Source organism: Seriola lalandi, unplaced genomic scaffold (genome assembly GCF_002814215.2).
Source record: "Seriola lalandi dorsalis isolate HSWRI2012SDOR001 ecotype SW California unplaced genomic scaffold, Sedor1 jcf7180002054559, whole genome shotgun sequence".
NCBI classification, from domain to species: Eukaryota; Metazoa; Chordata; class Actinopteri; order Carangiformes; family Carangidae; genus Seriola; species Seriola lalandi.
The window spans coordinates 1896209-1916768 of NW_019525112.1; the positions used below are offsets into that span (position 1 = coordinate 1896209).

Below are 20560 nucleotides of genomic sequence, written 5' to 3' on the forward strand. Positions count from 1 at the left end.
TGGGGGAGTTGTTGCCACCACCTGTGAAAAGAGTGGTTTCATTTCTGATTAGCCTGCAGGTGAAATTGAAACCCATGCTTGGGATTAGGTTTACCAGTTTACATGGTAAACATGCTATATTGGCACCAGGTAGCATCTTCTTCTGTTATCTCTGTCTGCTTTGTCATTATGGCTAACAGTAACATTCACCATCACTACCACGCTCTGGCCAGACAGTATGTACTGTGTGTATGTATGTTTTGGCCTTTATTTGATAGACCAAATGCAGGAATAGATACTGGAGTGTTTGTTTTTTATTTGATCAGCCTCTTGCACAGTAAAAAGGCATGATGACAAAGTTGGTTAGTCATGGTAGCGGCATGGCAATGTCGGCCTGTCAGTTGCTCAACCACTTAGCTCCGGACTGAAATATCTCTACAGCTTTTGGATGGCTTGCAGTGAAATGTTGCACTGATATTCATGGTCCCCAGAGGATGTATCATAAAGACTCTGGTGATCCCCTGATTTTTCTTCAAGTGTCAAAACTTGAATTTATCCAATAATTGGACCAAATAGCTGCAAAACAAAAAAAAAATCCAATCAGCATCAGCTGTACTTTATGTTTTATGCCAATTAGCAAATGTTAGCATGCTGACATGCTAAACTAAGCTGGTGAACATGATGACAATCACCTGCTTAAACATCTGCATGTTAGCATGCTAACACTGTGCCTAAATAAAGCCTCACAAAGTAGCTAGCATGACTGTAGACTCTTGTTCTACTCAGATGCATTTGCATCATGCAACACGTGCTTGACTACTCACACATAGCGTTGTGCAAACATTCTTTCCAGCCCTTTAAGTGAAATGGGCCATCATCATCATTAATGCAAAAAGCATTACCACCACCCAGGCATGAGTAAATGTAAAATAATGAATTATTAAACATAGTTATACAACTAAACATGGGTCAAGCAACTTTTCTGTATGAATAATGCAATTTTATGAGCAACCGTACAGTCTCAAAAAGTCACTCTGTCAGCCGCTGTTATTCTGTTTTAATACTTCAGAGATCAACTGAAATGAGAAGTAAAGATAAGGAACTAACAGGTACCACTGCAAAATTAGAAAAATGTGGTATTGTATGAGGTTGATGGTAAACAGAACTATACACCAGACAGGAGGCAAATACAAATAGACAAAAAGCATTTGAAATTAGACTTTTCAAAAGTTTTAATCTTTTTAATGATGTTGACAAAAAATAACAGGAAAGTACTCAGTGTTCATGTGTAAAGTATTCATTAAATTAAGGTGAATCCAGCAAATGAAAAAGTCATATGCGTTACTTTTATTTGATCATGTCTTGTCCTGTGCAATGATTTGTCTACAGCTGTATATAGTGTATGCATTTCTCCAACATAATATATATTTTGACAATTTATAAACAAGGTTCTAATAAGGTTGTAATAATCTACATGTTAAGCCCCTAATATAACTAATAAATCCTTAAAATAATCCCTTTTATGTAATATTAGATAATATACTTTAGAGGAGGGTTGTATGCTTCTTCATAGAGGCCTTAATATAATCTATTTAAAACTTTAATGATTCATATAATTTTCTTTTTACTTTACATAATAAAATATTGTATACACAAGGCAAGATTTTTCTTTTCACAGCAGTTCACATTGGTTGTTAAACCCATGTCTCTTATGTATGGCTTTAAAATCAATAATCGAGACAAAATAGACAAACAGTTTATTTGTTGAGCAGTGTTGTCAGTGAGTGAGTTAGTGCGTTTATAATAGCAGACATGGTGGCAGAGTGATGTGTCAATGCATTCACACTTTGGTCACTGAGGGAGCGTCCTGAAGCTGCCTCAGCGGCTTTCAGCAGGCATACATAGTTCATGACGACCTCATCCACCTTGGCTACCACCTCACGCCGCTCCCTCTCGGTGCTCAGGCCTTCCACTAGTGACATGCAGGCTTGAGTCAGGCAGCAGAGTGTGTGGAAGCTGTGCGTCAGAGTGAGCAGTAACTCCTCTGGACTGCTGTACTCTACGGCCATCTGACTGCAGGCCCTGCTCAGCACTTTGGCCTGCATGAAAAGCAGCTGGGAATATGTTTCCATGTCAGCCTCGTTGACCTCGGGCCTTTCACCTCTGGACAAGTGGCCCACGCTGGAACGCAGCACGCCGATCATCTCTAAGGCATCCTTCCGTGCAATTGCAAACCCAGTGTGAAGACTGTAGGTTTTTCCCTTCATTGAATTTACACGTGCTAGCCTTGCTTTAAGACTTATGTCATTCGTAGCAGCGGCCTTATTACTCTGCTCAGCTTTATATTTTGCTTTCTGCTTTGTGTTTTCCTCGCGGCTGAAAGAAACCGAGCTGACAGAAGACAGAGCATCTGAGGGCATTTTTCTGCCTCGATCGTCACTATCGGTGTCTGTCTTTCTCCTGAGGAAGCAGTGACTGAACGGCCCATGACACCTCCAGGCACCTGCATCCAGCCTCGGTGCTGTCGAGTCTGGCAGCAACAGGGAGGCTCCTCTAAGCACCCCTCTACCAGATGAATTAGATGCGACTGAACCCTGGGACAAGCTTTTGGGCAAGGTTTTGGAAGAGAATTTCCTCTGTACTTTTGGGGCATCTTGAGACTGGAAATTCTGACCAGCACTTTTCCCGGTGAGCGTGGCTTTGGTCTTCTCTAACAGTGCTTCTAAGCTCCTAGAAACTGGCATCATGGTACTCCAGCTCCTCCTGAGCATCCGAACCCTGCGTGGCTTCCTGAGGCTGCCTGTTGTAGGGTCACATGAAGATCCGCATGAGGGGGAAGCCAGGGCGTGTGAGTTGGGTTCCGGGCTGGCCTGTGTAAGCCAGCTGGGCTCTGTGCTACTTCGTAATGATGATGGTGACATGGTTTTGGTGGTGGTACTGGTCTCATTACAGAGAGCTAAAGATGACTCTTCCCCAGCCTTCTTCAGCTGTGTGCAAGCTACACTAGGGGTAGTAGTAAAACAAAGAGAACTGTTAAGCATCTCGCTGACAGCACATCTTTACATGTAATAAAATATTTTTATTCATTAGATCTTAATAGTTCAAGTATTCATGAATCTAAAATGATAGAATTATTTTCTTCAAACTGAATTCCCATACTACCTCTGAAAGATTAAATGGATGAAGACAGCAAACGTGACATTCAAGGGAATAATTTGACATTTTGTGAAATATTCTTGTTCACTTTGATAGTGATACCACTCTAACTGTCCACTCAGTATAACGCTAACCTGTGTTTGAAGATTACAAAATCTTAACAGCACCTCTCAAGCTCACAATTTAGCACGTTGTATTCCATTTGCTTTATCTGCACAAAAACTGAAGTAGTAAAAACGGAAGCTGTGGTTTTACAGAGAGTTATATTCTGGACAATTTCTTGGATGGACACAGTAACTTCCTAGAGACTCTGCTGATTGCCTGTCAACCTCATGGTGAAGACAATACAGCAGGAAGTCACTACACATGACCCCAGAGAAACCACAACTTGCCCTTTTTACACTTTGCCCTGTTTCCAGCTTTTTATGCAACGCTAACTAGCTGGTGGCTCCAGCTACATATTAAACGGACACATGTGAGAGTGGTAGTCAAGAGAGTGAATAAAAATATTTCCAAAAATGTTGCCTCTAGTGGCATTTAGGCATGCGGATAGTTTTGGTTTTATTTGCCCATGTTCTGAGATATCTTTCTACTACTACCTTAATATGATAGAGGTGAATGGGATTTCATTTGTGGTGCTCATAGCATTAAGCATTTATTTACAACAAAAACTATCCGTTTGACTACATACTATTAGACATAAGTGATAATATGTATTTTTGCAGTTTGTGCAAATTGACCCCTTGAAATATAACTTATTTTCTTATAATGAGCAACTTTCTTATAATTCCCTTTTGCCGCTTTCATCCACTAACACAGACATAGATAAGAGAAGGAGCACCCTCCTGTTTAGTTTTACCTGTGGTTTCTTTTATCTTGGGCATCCTGTGACTGCCATCCCGTGTAATTGTGAACCCAGGCTCAGCACTGGTAGCTGCGTGGATCTTCCTCAGCATGGTGGGGTCCATGGGATGGCCAGCCTTCCCGTGGCCTAGAGGCCCATACGCCTTCTCCTCAGCTGTTACATAACTCAGCCCCTTGAGCGAGGACTCTGACAGTACATGCATATTGTCTGTGGCACAAAGAGGAGAATCCATCGGAGTGGCACAGCTGCTGCTGCCTGTGCTGCAACCGGCATCTATAGAGGAACACTGTGAGCTTTGGAGGGAATGAACGCCCTCACTCTGTATCGATGACATGCGCTTGCTCACATGGTATTCATATAACCGTGTGACGTCTTGCTCCGATGCTGAAATCTTAATTTGCTGCTGCTCGTTATCCTGGGAAGTTGCATGTCCCTCTGCAGGGACGGGCGCTTTGGATGGAGAGCGGAGATGGGCATTTAACTTTAGGCTTCTTTCATCTGAGTCCTGTTTCTCTCCCTTTACTGTCAACCTGTCTGCGTGGGAAGCCTGTGAGTCATTCACACATTCTGGAGCGAGATTGTCTGCCATTTTGTTTCCGGATGCTCTCTGCTGCAATTTTTGATGCCTGTCTTTAAAGTGAGTTCGCCCCAGATCAAGTTGATTCATGTAATAGGAATCTCTCACAGTGAAAGCGTTATACTTCCCAACAAGATGAGGGGGCTCCTCTTTAGCTGAGTCCTGGGAAGTCATGTGCGATCTATCAGATGCTTCGCAGGTATCTCCGTGCATTCTGCTCTCTGCCTCCCTCTGTTTTCCTCTCTGCCTGCTCATTACTGAGCCCATGTGCATCTTAGTGAAGTATTCACTAACGGATTTTATTTCCATTGTCTCTGGCTCCATCTCACCACCATCTGAGTGAAATATCTGGGAGGAGGCCACAGCAGATGATTTCGCCTCCTCCTCCTGATGCTCCCGGGGGTTGTACTGCATTGCTGCTCCACCATCGCTCTGTGCAGTCACCTCTGTCTTCTCCTCATTCGCCGTATGGTATCCTTCTGTCATGGCTACATGCATCCTCAGGTGGTTGTCTGAGTGTCTCTGAGCGCTGGCCAGCTCAGAGCTCTCTGTCATCTCAGAGGAGTTTGTCTCGTTGCCAGAATCGGAGGACTCGGGACTAAATGCTCGTGATATTTCTACACCTGTGTATCACAGAAAGACAAACACCTCATTAACAACTCCATCTGAGGCAAATGGAAAATATCACAGATTAGTGAGTTAGTCAAATATAAGAAATGGCAGTGGAAATGCATATCAGCAAGTGAATGAGAAAAAGAGTGAATGAGTACTTTGGAATAACACTGACAATAACAAAATAAATGACTACATAATAACATTCCACTTAAAATTGAATTTTCTTTGCATCAATAAAAAATTGATAGAAAACTGTCATTGACATTGAAAACAGCATACTATACAACAAACATTTTTTGCTTTCAGATTTTTAGCAACAAACATCTGACATTGTGCAGTGTGCAAATGAGAAAACGAACAAAATGATCCACAAAACAAATGTTGACAAAATGAATGATAATGTAATGAACACAGCTGTCTGCATGCTCAAAAGAATGAAGAAATACTCACACAAATGGAAACATAGAACAAAATGGGCTTTATTGAAAAAAAAATCAACAACAACAAATCAAAAGTGAATGGCTGGAACATGTGTGGTGTTAATGGATGAACGTTACAATAGTGTAAGGAGAACCTGTGCTACTCTCTGACTGTGCTGGACTCTGTTCCTCAGATGCAGCAAGGGCCTCGAGTGCCTGTAAGGTGGACACCACTGCATCGTCCAGAGGCTCCTCATGGCCCTCTGCTCCGTGGGTGGGCACTGAATCTATGAGAGACACTGGGATATCATTGCGGGCCCCCTGGGCCCGAGTCCCAGCCCCTTGCTGCTCCTCCTCATCAGAGCTGTCCCTGAAGCCAGGAGGAGGAGCAGCAATGGCCAGGTTAAGAGAGTGCAGCAGTACGTCATTGTCCTCCTCGTCATTACCCTCCGGTGGGGGAGGGAGGGAGGTCAAGTCAATGATGTCATCGCTGGATCCTGAGAGTGACAGTAATGTAGGCTTGTCAATGTCACTTATCACCATGTCCTCCTCACAGCTGATGTCATCCTCATCCTCTGCGTCATCTGTTGTCTCTGCGTAGCAGATATCGTGCAGCAGCGGCTCCTCGATGCACTCAGTAGGACCAAAGATTTTGGTGGAGTACTGATATCCATCCCCGTCTTCTATGGCATCCATCATCTTATAGTCCTCCTCGAGACGCCTGTACATGGGGCTATGATTGTCTAGAATCTCTGGGCTTTCATCCATCAGTCTCTGGTAGCCCAGATTTTGGGGGTTTACGCCGTCTAAGGGGGGATCTCCAAATATGAAGGAGACCTTTGCACTCCTGGAGGAGTCTTGGGATTTGGGCCTTGGGATGTTAAGGTACGTTTGGGAGCAAGGGATTCTGCAGCACTCAGCTCTCTCTGACATGTGCATTGTGTGCTGGGGCTGGTGGATCTCAGTTATGTAAACTGGTTGGCCTTCACATCTCCCGTGGTCGAGGTATTCACACTCCTGGTCCGAATAATCTTGGCTGCACCTCTGGTTGTTTCTGTCTTCATATCCTTTATGAGGTGTGCTGTATGTACACTCGATGGCCTGATAGTTCTGCTTTATTCTCGCTGCGTTGCCTGCAAAGAGGAACCAAAAAATGAAACAAATCTATTTAAATAAAACAACTTTTTCATGAGTCATTGGGATAATTTCAGACATACTTGTTTCCATACTGGCGGTTTTTTTGGCCACGTTGAAGATGGAGCGTCGAGAGTCCACTAGTAATCTGTAGTATCCAGCAGTCAAACATGCCAGATTCATTGCATCAACAGACTCCATTAACAGAGTGATGGGCTGTAAAAAAGGCAGATAAGCAGATGACAATTAGCGCAAAATAAATGGGAGAGTGGGTCTGTAGAATGATGTTGTAATGACTACTGAACAGACTTGGTGTTGTTTGGGTAAAACTACAGAAAATATTCACAAACCAGTTAGCACATGCTTTTGTTTTAAAAAGGGCAGAAGGCTTGTTAACCTTTACGTCCAGGACATGTAGCTCCACTCTAACCCTGTTCTCATCTTCTGTATACATCTCAATGCGGTTGACATGACTGAAATCAGCCAGAAGTGCCACCAGGTTTGTTTTGGTGTTAATCACATGACTGATGCCATACTTAGGCCCCACCAGCAATGTCACTTCTGTGTGCTTCTCGCCTTGCTGTAAACAGGAAGAGAGTATTAACACTCATATCACTTTCTGAACACAAATGAACAGTACGTGGCCTGTCAAATGTTTAATGCCACATCCTAGCTGAATACAGTGTGAAATGGCAGGATGGTGTTGCTCACAATTAGTGTAGATTTAAACACCCGTCCTCCATATAGCCTCAAGTCGCTGAGATACTTCAGATAATGGACCTTTGCCTGCAAGGCAGTCAGCTGGAAAAGGAGAGAAACAAGAGATGTAGGGTTAGATACAAGATACAAGAAATAATTTTAATGAGCTCTTCACAGCCGAAAGTCCTTTAACTGAGATAAAGAAAAGTGAAATATTGTCTATTCAAGCCATCACCCATCAACATTCTTTTGATACTTAAAACTCCACTAGGTGGTAGTCAAGAGTCTTTTCATATGTGGTGCAAGGCAAAGAGAGGGAGATGGTGTGAGATACAGAGAGAGAGAGAGAGAGAGAGAGAGAGAGAGAGAGAGAGAGAGAGAGAGATGAAGACTTTACCTTTTTACCAGGCGGAACCAGGTTCTGGTTGGTTTTGAGGATGTGAGTGAGGGCTTTTTTGATGTTCTTCTCTTTCATGCTAGACAGCACTGCAGGAGGCAGGAACAACGCCAGACCCCACTCCTTCCTGCATACGCACATTTCATAAAGATTAAAAAAAAAGGTCACTCAATCACTATGAAAAACAGTCAAGTCATCATTCTTGACCAGTGATCGATTTCACCTAGAGGTGGTTGCATTGATCAACCGGCTGGGTACATTCAGAATTATTAACTAACCAGCAGGGATGTATCTTCTGGCATTGCAGCAGAATAATACCAGTGAGATCATTATTATTTTATTGAATAACAGCGTGGTGGACTTGTGGTATCCTCTACAGCTGGAATAAGTCCTTAGAAACAACAAAATGGCTCTGTAGAGGGGAGACATGAAGCTGATCCCAACAAGCATGACGCAGTGTGAAATCCAATCTACTTACTCTATATACTTCAGGGAAACTTTCTGGGACTGCTTGGTATTGATGGTTAGAATATACATTTGCAGAGCAGCCAGGCGGAGGGCCGTGTCGTATTTCAGCTCTGACCCAAATCTTTCCAATACCACATCATTACAGCTCTGGAGGGGCCAGAGAGAGAGAGAGAGAGAGAGGACAGGAAAAGGTTACACTTCAGTCACTCTTTTTATCATAAAATGCAAGACAACAACACATCCACAGCAACCATGTGTTTTCCGAGGCCATCACTATAGTTCGACATCCAGACTAGCATATTTCACAATACGTTGTTATGTTTTACCTGCATCTGCTAATATTCACCTGAACATAGAGGTACTCAAATGCTACTGCGTCTCTCCTAAGCAGGTCCAGGGGATCCTTTGGGACAAAAGTGATGCGAAAAAAGCACTTCATCTTGTGTGACCCTGGCCTCTGTGTCACCTAGCGTACAAGTTGAAGACAAGGAGGGTCCCGTTAGTGATTACACGTTTTTCACAATGATTATTTATTAAGCTTTTTTTTTATACAGATAAACAGGGTTTAGAAACAGGGATATTTTATTTACATGCAACATTTGATCTGTTAAATATGTAGTTGGAGCCAGGTGATGATTAGCTTAGCTTAGCATAAAGACTGGAAATAGGGAGAAACAGTTAGCCGCAGTTAACTAAAATGACCTACTAGCACCTGTAAATATCACTAATTAGCACTTTCTTATTCTTTTGTTTAATCCATACAAGAACCAAAGTGTAAAAACAAGAAGTAGTGGTTTTCCTGGACTATTTCTTGGCTGGAAGCAGTGATTCCCCGTAGTCCAGGATTTAAGTTTATGCATTTATGCTATGCTACAAGCTAAACTAACGTCTCCTGGTTTCATCTGTTTAATTAATAGGCAAGTAAAAGAAATGTATTGATCTTCTCTTATCTCTCGGCATGAAAGTGACAAAGCATATTTCCCAAAATGACAGACTATTCCGTTAACATTTTTCATGCACATTCGGTCAAACTGAGAACAAGCCTGAATTTTCTTCTCCTGTTGTACAGTGTAGTACTGCACATTACAGTATCAATACAAAAATACTTAACTATATACTGAAGAGAAGGATGGTATCCTCTCTATGTTTTTGCCATCAAGTTTATTATTTACTTGCGTCTGTCCTGTTTATTGGCACCCGAGAGAGCTGTCTCACCTGAGTTAGCATCTCCTGCTCATGCAGGAGCATGAGTTTGCTGGCAGATCCTTCGGCTCTTTGCTCCAGCATCAGAGAGAAGTGCTCAATGCTCTTAATGGATAGCTTTTCTTGCAGGGTCAAGATGACGTCCTTTCACATAGACAAAGTCAAAGTTAATACAGCGTGAAAACTGTGCAGATGCAGTAGTGTTCAGGCTCAGCTCAAAACCATAACCATAAGTCATTGTCACGATTGAACAAACACAAAAACATGAGCAAAATGAAATGTAAACTGTTGACCAAGATCTCCCTGTTCACTAAGATCAAGCTCCATTTTGCTTGAATCACAATCAAGCTCAGAGAAGGTTCTGAAGGCCATAGTGAAAAGAGGAGTAGGCATTTTATGTATCGTGCAGCTGTGAATGACATTCAACATTTAAACTTTAGATTATGCAACAGCGTTTCATAATGAAGCAGGGATCCTTCCAGCACCTACCTTAATGGATGTGTTGCTGTCAAATCTAAATGATTTAGTCTGCCCGTTCTCCAGGTACACCTTCAGAACATTTGGCATAAAAAGAAGGGAGTTGTCCTTCACTGTTTCCTGAGGATGGAATGAGAATTGTTGGATCAATTAATATCAATTTTTCTTATTGAAAGTTGTTTATATACTGTAGTTTAAGTGCATCAGTAGGAGTTGGAGATCATTTTTTTTTACCCTTGGACAGATCCAGCTAGCTGTTTCACTTAAGCTTAAGCTAAGATAACCATCTCCAATAGCACTGTATGTGAGTAATGTTCATCTTCTCACCTAACTTTCAGCAAGAAAGATGAACGATCTTATTTCCCAAAATGTCGAATGCCATCTATTTCCATGACATTCTTTTGAGTAAACGCAGTAGTGAGAATAATATAAAGTAACACACTGATGCATCCTCCTTAATGATCACTCTCTGCTGCTGTCCTCCTCTCAGAGGGTATGACTGCCTGATAGTCTCCTTACTTTTTAGCTCTTTTCCTAAAAACCTCTTCTTTGTGTGACACATCCAACAAATTGGGGAAGCTCTCTGTGACAGGGTCCCCCTTTTTCTGTCAATCATACCCACATGCGCTCTAATTCATCCCACTGACGGAGGTTGATGAAAAGGAAAAAAGGAAAAAGAAAGAGGAGGTGCATTTTTTTTTTGCTCATGCGTGTCTTCATTTTAGTCAGTTAATTCTAATATCTTCACTCTGCTCTGTGCTCTAGCTTTAAGAGTTCAAGTCTGCTGCTGCCGTTTGCTGTGCAGAACCTTGATGTGTACAGAGTGAATCAGTGTCCAACGTGACTTACTGGGACCTGGCCGTTGATGATGACCTCTTCAGCGAAGCGGACTTTAACAGGATTAGTCTTTAACTTGGCCTTTTTGGCTGCGCTGATGAATGCCGATTTGGGTGACTTTTGGAGGGAAAGAAGAAAAAGAAAACCAGAGGTTTAAAGGACAATCAGTTCCTTCAGAGATGAGTCATGTATTTTTCATCTCCACGAATTTCAAGGACATTTCCCTTTTGAAACATGATGACATCCCATGTCTCCACTCTGTGCTGATGCAATTAAGGTGGCACTTTATAAGAGCATAAGAGCAAGGACACCCTCACTGCTGTTGTGTCATTGAGCCTGCAAAGAAACACCTAGTAAAAGGAAATAATTACAGGATGGATTATAAGCCTTGCTTGGTCCTCTGAGTATATATGAAATATTACAATTACACTTTTCCTGCAAATCATTCATGTTTAGCCTCATGTTAAGTGACTCATCATGCTGAGAGTCTTAAAGAGTCTTAAATACTGACACCAAACAAAATGATTAATTAAAATGCAACGTGAATGGATGTACCTAGACATTCAATTTTCAGTTTATAATTACTGCCACAGTGTGTGGAGAGTAGCCAGATTTCATCATACGGTTGCTGCCACACTGTATACTGTATGTTTTCTGTGAACTCACACTGGTGCTTTGGTCTATTTTTGGAAGGAATTCAAGCATAATTCCATTTCCACTGACTTATTATGTGAACTGCAAACAAAGGCCAAATATATGCTCCTGGTGCTGTGTGTTCACCACCATCTGGTGCCCCGTGACTCGAGTAAATGTTGATGTTGCAGGTTCATCTGAGGTTTTCGCGAGGATCTGATACTACGACATGAGAAGACTTGGAAAGACTGCAGCAATTGGACTCCCTTTGAGTTAGCCCGGCTGTAACACTCAGCTAAGGCATTACTGATACAGTGCCAGCGCAAACATATGGCATGATTAATGACTAGCTTTCAAAATAATCAGCTCCAAACACACAAACGAATGGAATGTAGTTGATTTCATTCACAGAGGACGCAGAAACTTACCGGGTACGGCTGAATAACGGTCAACAGTATGGACTCCTTGCAGCTCCTGCAGAAAAGACAGAACATTTTTTAATGAAATATTCATTTTCAATAAAAGATGCAAACAAAAAACAAATAAACAAAATGCTGTGGATAGGGGAAATCAAATCTGGAAATATTTCAGTTCTCCTGGATGCAGTTTTTTACACATCATGGTGGACAACAGCAGGAGGAACATTGTGTCCACGTGATGCTCCAGGCAGCCCCCTGTCCTGCCTCCACAGTGCAGGCTTCTACTGCAAAGGTGAGGCTCATTTAAGGCCACTGTGAAGGAGTGTCCACATCGGCACTTTTACCAGTACTACTGTACTGTTTACAGACTGCCGCACACTTTGCATGAAGACCGAACACTCACAGCCGCATGAAACACATGAGCACCAACGTTGAAGCTGAATCGCAGTGAATGAAGCGGGTGCCGACTATGATGTACCAAATCTGTTCAGCTGCAACATTTGGTTTTGTGGAACTTTAAAATAAAAATAAAAACAAAATGCAGTGATGGATTAATTCTAGTGTTTTCTTATTCTGGATAGCAAGTGAAGACAGAAACTGTAAGAAAATGTAGTTTATTTAAATAGCTTCGATTAGAAACAAACTGGGAGTAAAACCATAAATAAATAAAAGATCACACTGAACTACAAAGGTGAGTTGCAGTGAATTCTCCTCAGAAGTTTTCATGTTTTATTGTTTTTGCAACACCGAATGAAAGGGGAAGTAATGTGACACAGAAATGTTGGTGTGTCCCTCCCCTGACTTGCGCTTTTCAACCGCCTCTTTGTTGAGTTGTTTCTTTGTCTTAATGACGTAGGTTCAGACACAATACTGACTCACCAAAAGAAGGACCCTCTAGGTCCAGGTGCACTTATGCTTCAATCAACCGAAAGCCCTTGACAACCCAAAGGTAGTCTCCAATTAACTAAAACTGGCTGCACCAGTGGTGATTCAGGCGTGCCTATTAAAGGAAATGTGCTACTTAATGCAAACAAGTGTTTTTGCACTTGTAATTAATTTTGATCATATTATAGATACCTATTTTTTCCCTCGATATTAAATGGTCTTTTTTGCTGTTGATTGTGTGATAGTGTGAAAAAGCCGCACTAAATCTACTTTGATTCAGTGTTGTAAGATAGTAGAACATGAAAACCTCCAAGAAGGATGAATACTCTTCAGGCACTGGAGAATTACCAACAACAGGTTTAACAGCAGGCAAATAGCATCTCACCTTACTGTGTTGTCATACCTGACAAGGTCAATAACCCTCTCCCTGGGCGCTGAACTAACCGGCTCATCATTAATCATGATGATCTCGTCCCCTGGGATCAGCTTGCCTTCTGATGGACCCCCTGCCAACACACACCAAACAAGACGTGGTACAAAGTGTGCACAATAATAGTATTTTTCTTGATTTTTTTGGTCTCCCGTCTTGTGGCTTGAGGCTCTAATGAATGCTTACTCATTCGGGGTTGTTTAAATCAATGAATCATCAACGTAAACTACAGCCTGAGTGGCTTTCCTCTCCCCACTCATATATTTTAGGAGTATTTCTTCTCTTTCTGCGAAAGTGTTGATAATGGATACGGATCGAATGAGTCACTGCAGTATAAGAGCTCACTTTGCAGCTGGGTCACTTTACCTGGTGTGACTGAGCGAACCACCACAGGTTTCTCACTGCCTGCCACAAAGCCAAAGCCAAGCACTGGGTCTCGTCTCATCTCCACCTTCCGGGGCGCTGGTGGCACAAACTTGTCTCCGTCCAGACGAATCTCCTCAAGGGAGCTGCTCTGGGAGACGTGGCTGTGGGAATGATAAAAAAAATGAAAGAAAATGTTTCTGGATACTCTTTTTACGTTGTAAAGCACTGGTTTTGTACGTGGAGCTGTGAAACCACTTTTGGAGAAAAAGAAACAATAGATTTTATAAATTTCACCGTTATAACAATGTATTCAGTCATTACACTACACAGTTAATCAAAGTTGTATAGCTAGATAGATGGATACCTAAAGGCTTTGCAAATTTCTGATGGGTAATTTTCTGATATTTCATAGAACAAATGATTAATCAGTTAATCAAGAAAGTAACAGGCAGATTAATGAAAATGATCTAGCTCTAGTTTCACAATATTACTGCCAAACTGATTTAACCACTAAAAAGAAATAATGACCGTGGGACAACAGGACAGCAGTAAATGTAACAATTTAACTGTGTAGAAAATGGTTGTTTTCCATCGGACCAAATCCTCAAGATGTTTAAAGACAGGATGCCAGAAACCGAAAATAAGGAACAAGAGCAATGCTACAAAAATAGATCATGTGGGCGATGGTAATCAAGCTCCAATGTTTGTATTCTCACATTGCAGATAGATCCACTGTGTGCTTCACCAAGAAGCAGTTACAGTATTCTGTAGTACTCATACTGTAATGTGTTACACAACAGGCTTTTGCCTTGCCACGCTAATAAAGATGCAGAACAGGTATAATGTGTTGAAATTCCTGACTCTTTGAGACTTGCCATCAATAGGTGGCTGCAAACAAGCTTCTAGAATTGAAACCGTATTCGTCCCTTCGCTTCAGTTATCCTGATCAATGTGCTTTTCTTTGTCTTGAGCTCAGAAGACGTGCACAAACTGTGTGCAGCGTCCACACATTCTGTGATCTGTGAGTTTTTGCAGTGTTCCTCGTCTCTCCCTGGCTGCAAAGGCAGCAGCAGCTCCCTATGGTGCCAACAATGTTGGTTAATTAAAGCTGTGGGCAGACTGTGTAATTCACAGTTATTCTTGACACATGTACTATTCACCACTAAATACTAACAATTAATCTTTCATGGCACAAAGACACAGTGAGATCTGTCAATCGCAATCCCGATACTATGAAAAAAGAGCAACAACAAGAACAACAAGATGTTCAAAGCTCAGTGACTGTCAACAACCACGTCATGATCGACACGTGAGCTGTCATTAGGAGGTAAGCTGCTAAACAGAAGATAACAGAGGTGTTTTTTTTTGTGGTAATATCAGTCTTAAACTAGGAGTGAACCCAGTCTCCATGATGCGCTCACATTCACCTTTAAAGAAATAAAAAAAAAAGGAAAATAAATATTACAACCAGTCTGTAAACACTGACTTTATAAGCCTACTCTCGTCAAATGAGGCTTAAAATTAACCACCTAAGTCTTATGCTACAATTTATGTCAATCAGTACAAAGATGCTCTAAATGGATCATATTGTGTCATTGTTTAGTTTCAGATAAAGTCTATGACACATTTCTGTACAAGCTGAACAATTGTGGTCAGGCTAGATGTAAAAGGAGCTACTTGATTTGAATGCCTTAAAACTCAGACAAAATTTTACATAAATGCTTTGCATTATGAGGACTATATTCTTATCCCTCCTTCTACTCCCTTTTTCTGCAAAACAACAACAATTCACATGCACATGCTGACTTACAAAGTAATTAAAAGTTCCATTTTGTACAGTAAAGAAATTTATTTGTGTTATAAAAGAAATCCAGAGGATATTCTGCATAAATCTGAACGAGCACACGGATGCTGGCAGAGGCGGCCAATCTTGTTTTTCTTTTAATGGTAATTAAACAAATGCCTCAAAAATAATGTGCTAGTGATTCAATTGAAATGGTAATACATTCTAATATAATATGGACTGTGTGAGTATTATCGGAGGCTATAATACATATATTTGCAATTAAGATACTATTTGTTTCAATTAAAAATTACATAGCCCCAAGTCTTACATTGGAGAGCTTGGTAACACATCTGCATTAAGGTGTAATGAAAGACAGAGAACGTCTTCTCTCTTTCAAGCAGTGCATTGCAATGTTTGAGGCGGTTTTGTTAGATATACTGTATTCGGCTCTATACTCTCTCTCTATATATATATATCTATACTTACTATTTTTTTTGAGTAATATTTTGTTCAGAACCAAATGCTCAAACAATTTCAATGAAAAATGTCCTTACTTGATGCACTCAGTCAACCAATATTTGTTCTTCTGCAATTATGTAAAGCAAAATATTTGCTCTTACTGCACCAGTATTATAAAAGTCAGTAAAGACAGCCTTTGAAATGGCTACTGGGAAGCTAAAGGCAAAATGCGTTAATCTTATAACTTGATTCTCTCAGATGCTTTTCAATCGCAAAATATACAAAGCCACAAACGTAGTGCATTCACCTCAATAATTATGGAGAAAACAGAGCAGAACATAATTCTTTTCAAGCCTTTCGACTACAATTTTGCACGTCAGTTTAAGAATTGATTAATACATTTGTCAAACAGAGACTTGGAGGAGCTAATCAAAAATAATGACCTGGATTATTCTCCCTGTACCATGTTTACCTGCAGGTTATCCAAGGAAAACCACTCACTGCGTAATCTTACAGGAAAATTAAGGAAATGTGTCTCCTTTACTGTCAAATTAGTTGGTGTTTACTATCCTTAGGCGGCTTATTCAACAAATCTAATTACACAAAAACAACAATTATCCTAAACGTAAAATTTTCTATTATCTGCATCTGTCATAAAAGCTGCAGGTGGTATCTTAATTTTAATTTAGCACATCATAAACTAACATACACTCTATTGTAGCTAACAGTGACTTTCATTTTCTTGCATAATTTTGCGATAATATTACAGGGACTGTAAGTCTGTGTCACAGCCCACAGTGCTGTCCAAATAATGGGAGATTGTAGGCAGAATATTCATAACATACCCACATCAGGATCACTATACCCAGTCAGTGTGGGGCAGTGCAAACAGGAGGCCAGGATATCAAATGGATTTTTAATTGGTGCAATGAGCACTTTGACAAATATTATTTATTTTGGTTGATGAATCAACCAGAGTGTTTTACAAATGTATCAGTTAAAATGTGGTTATGAATATCCACTGAAGGCTATAATTATTACAGTGATACAAGAATCAAACACCACTTATCTTTTGTTTTCTTCCCCAATTTCTTAAAAAAAGAAAGTTTATTCTAATTCCTCTTACAGTGCTTCATTTTATAATCATCTTTATCACATCAACATTAAAACACAGAATCTGTTTCATACTCATTAAAAACATCTTGACAGTCAATACAACAACTCATAGCAACAGTCGCTGCATACTGTAAATGCTTAAAATATCTAAGTGTCATACTAAGACACATTTATTTTGGATTTGAGTCAGTTTTGTCTCAACAGATTGTGCACAAATCAAAACCATATGGACCTGTGCATTCAGGAAGAGTGCTGTCTCCTCCCCTGCATGGCCACCTGCTAAACATGGCTAGATTCCCATTATGCAGACAGCCATGCATCTAATGGTCCCTAATAATACCCATTAGCTGCTCCTGTAGCTCCACAAGGCTTTATGCAGCAATCACAAGCCACACTGTATGAACAAAAATCAGCAACAAAGAATGCTAGCCTGACTGTAACTGCACTGTTCTCACTGTTGTTTTTATAAAGCGTGTTTTGAACAAAGTGGAGTAAGCTCATTTACAAAAGCAAAATTCTGTTACTCTTGTTCTGAAAGGCTGTTGTGACACAGTTCACAGCTTGTTGGTACTGAGTAGTGCTTGGATGTTCGAGTGTTTTTCTTTCCAATGGTATATTCTGGGTACAGACTTCTAAATGTATGGACTATTTCAAGTTTTCCAATACTGGGTGATGTCCGCCTCTCAGGCCACAAAAGTGCAGGGCACATTAACATTAATATGTTGGTACCAAGTGGAAATTAAAGAATATTAAGCAGCATGTTACATAAAGCTAAAAACTTATGAGATGAAGAAGTGCTTTTCCTGGCACAGGGAAAAATATCCACTTGTTAGCCTGTTAGCTTCAGGCTAACAAGTTCTGAGTCTGCTCTCGGACTTTGGTACACGAATGAATCCGATGAGGCCCTCAGCTTCAAAGTGGTTTCTTGACTTTGGCATTCTTCGTTGGACAGTCCGGCATGTACGGGAAGCGTAGAGGGCAGCGAGTAAGTACGACAGCTGGTCGAGTATATGGGTTTGAAGTACCAAATGGTGTCAGCCGGCGAGTGCACACGGCAATGATAAATCCCAAGGAAAAACGTGTCAGTGACTCACTAACTGCGCTGCTTAAAGCTAGGCTTTGTCACACAGTACTCAAGCGAGTTTTTAAACCTAGGGTTGTAATGCTTTCAGTATAAGGCTGGTGAGTTTGTCTGCTAACATATAAAGGGCGAGAAGGCGGGAGAAGACGAAAGCTTTTGTCAGGGTTGGATTTAAAGTGCGGGCATACGGCTATTTTCCTGGAGGCAGTACATACCAGTTTAAACTCGATTTGTATCGAACTCGCAAACATACCAGTAGAAAATACTCAGCTGTTCATTTTGGGCAAGCACTAGCGCTGAGGGGGTTACATTTGTGCTGCCTCTTTTTTAAATTATGTAATCTCTGCCAGTTTTTATTGGCATATGTTTTACTGTGGCACTCTGTTTGAGGTGACTGGCTATCAACCTCCCAAATGGAAATCTAGCTTTGTCCATTAAATGTGGTAAATGCCTTGATGAAATCAATTTAAGTAATGATGTTCACTGTTCACTTTACTTTGACATCTTTGTGTGCTGTGAAAGAATTAGTTGATTTAACTTATTTAACAAGAAGTCCCTGTTAAATCTGGTATTTTTCAGACACACTGAGCCACTCTGTCACACACTCCTCCAGTATATTGTCATAGCAGTCCCTCAGTGACATTACATCTGTTAAAAACCATGTGTCACAATGTAAATATTAAATTGCTACTGCTTTATTCATGTGCTCCTGTCACGCAGACTAAACATGCGTTTCATTGAGAATTACTACAATTTAGTATCAGCACCCTGGAGCCCTAATAAACTCAGATGGTCACTGACAGTCATAGAAACAGTCATTTGATTATTCATGAGCCTTTCTCAAATTTAGAAAGCTAAATCTGGAGCCAAAACAGCCTCCGTGATCTGCCTCATCCAGACACACTGCGCATCCAGCACTTTCACTGCTCCTTACGTCTTATATAACTCCTCTGACATCACGCTTCTCATGTTGTAACCCATGTGTGACAAGTAGCTCACCTTCTACTCAGTACACCATGCACATACACAGATTTTATTTTGCATTTGCAACGTGCATCTAGAACAAAAATTACTGTGCGTGGGTTCATGCTAGATTCCATCATAATAGATATCAACGGGAGGAGATAACAATCTAGTGAACAGATGAGAGAAGCAAAAAATTAGCAAGTCTGAATCTCACAGTGGCTCATATATGCAACAATATTTTTAGATCTAGTACGGATGCATATTGCACAACGTAGATGTGAAAAAACAGAGGAAAGCCCAGCTGAATCAACACAACAGATGAAACCAGCAAACACTCACTTGTTACAGTGGGACATGTGCTCACAAATATATAAAGAACCAACAGAGAGTTTCTTTTTACCTGCCTGTGCAGATTTTCAGGAGTGCCAATTACGAAGGATCAACTACGCTGATAACACTGTCCCAGCATCCTCTGAGGAACGTGCAGCCTCTCAGATCAAAACAAGTCCCCGCACAGGTGAATTTCTTCATCAGCGGCAGCGTACACACACTCACACACTCACACTCTGAAAAGCCCTCTCCTGCATTTGCAAGACTGCATGAGGAGTATTGTGGGTGTGTGAGAGTGTGAGAGAGAGTGAGAGTAGGCAGGGGCAGAGTGTGTGCAGCAGTGGAGGGAACAGAGAATCAGTATTCTGAATGCACAGATGGAGACAGTGTGGAGGCAGTGACGTGGCTGGAATAATCACAGGTTGGCAAAGCGTCTGAAACATCTGGGACAGAGAAAGCTCCCCCTCAGTTTCTTTAAACACAGGGCACTTACTTGATGTAGCAGTCACGCCCCTCTCTATTGGTGCCCATGTCCCATCCATTGGGGGGTCCCTGTGAAGAACTCCAGGTCCCTGAAGGGGGTGGCCAGCCTGAGGATTTGGTCCTGTGGCTGCAGAGGAAGTAAAGCACAGATCGACTTTAGTCAAACTTACTTGCTTAACACCATCTGCAGTGTCCAGCTCACTGACGCTCAGTTAATCCATCTGGCCAGTGAGATATTCAAATCACAACAGGAGCACATAAGTTGTATAGCTGATATGAAGTGACTCAAACCTGATGAGAGAATGTCTGATTCCAGCGTGATGAACAATGTCCCATAGCCACAGTTCAGTCAGTGAATATAAATCAAATTAATTACGTAAGCTAGCCACACAGGCAGAGTTGTCATGCCTCACTCTTGTGCTTTGAGAGGCATGAAATTGGTTTTATTTCTACATGTCAGCAGATTCTTTATAAAAGCTGCCCGGAGGAATTCTCTTATAGAGTAGTTATTTGATTTGCTCAATGCCAAGATGATTTGATAAAGTTTATCAGAGACTAGCTAAGACCGCCACTGACGCAACAATTTATTGTAGCCTGTTGTAAGTAAGACAGCACCCATCTAAATCTCAATTTCCGCTGATTTTACCAATGCACTTCTGCAAAATCATGTCCCTGTGCTACAAGTTGGCAGAGTTGAGGTATTCAGGAGAGCTGTAATTGGTTAAAATGTTTTCATCTGTCTTTTTGTCGGCACCACAACGCCACCCCCCCCACCCCACC

At 41.2% G+C, this 20560-nt stretch overlaps 1 protein-coding gene across 2 annotated transcripts in view; it reads right to left on the reverse strand.

Annotated features, from left to right (window-relative positions):
- Positions 1-1154: 1154 nt before the first annotated feature.
- The window catches only part of LOC111662162 (FERM and PDZ domain-containing protein 4-like), a 31255-nt gene continuing 11849 nt past the window's right edge, over positions 1155-20560 (reverse strand). Inside the window, exons 2-17 of one of the 2 annotated variants that reach the window (XM_023415937.2) lie at positions 19791-19907; positions 13560-13720; positions 13167-13269; positions 11888-11933; positions 10839-10943; positions 10002-10109; positions 9525-9656; positions 8656-8775; positions 8320-8456; positions 7842-7968; positions 7457-7546; positions 7143-7325; positions 6829-6961; positions 5767-6744; positions 3995-5200; positions 1155-2977 (exon numbers count right to left, since the gene is read on the reverse strand). In XM_023415937.2, coding sequence (XP_023271705.1) covers positions 1737-2977; positions 3995-5200; positions 5767-6744; positions 6829-6961; positions 7143-7325; positions 7457-7546; positions 7842-7968; positions 8320-8456; positions 8656-8775; positions 9525-9656; positions 10002-10109; positions 10839-10943; positions 11888-11933; positions 13167-13269; positions 13560-13720; positions 19791-19907 — 4987 coding nt within the window. In that variant the 3' untranslated portion in view covers positions 1155-1736. Of the gene's footprint in view, positions 2978-3994; positions 5201-5766; positions 6745-6828; positions 6962-7142; positions 7326-7456; positions 7547-7841; positions 7969-8319; positions 8457-8655; positions 8776-9524; positions 9657-10001; positions 10110-10838; positions 10944-11887; positions 11934-13148; positions 13270-13559; positions 13721-19790; positions 19908-20560 lie in introns of both variants that reach the window. The other variant, XM_023415935.2, reaches the window with a different exon arrangement.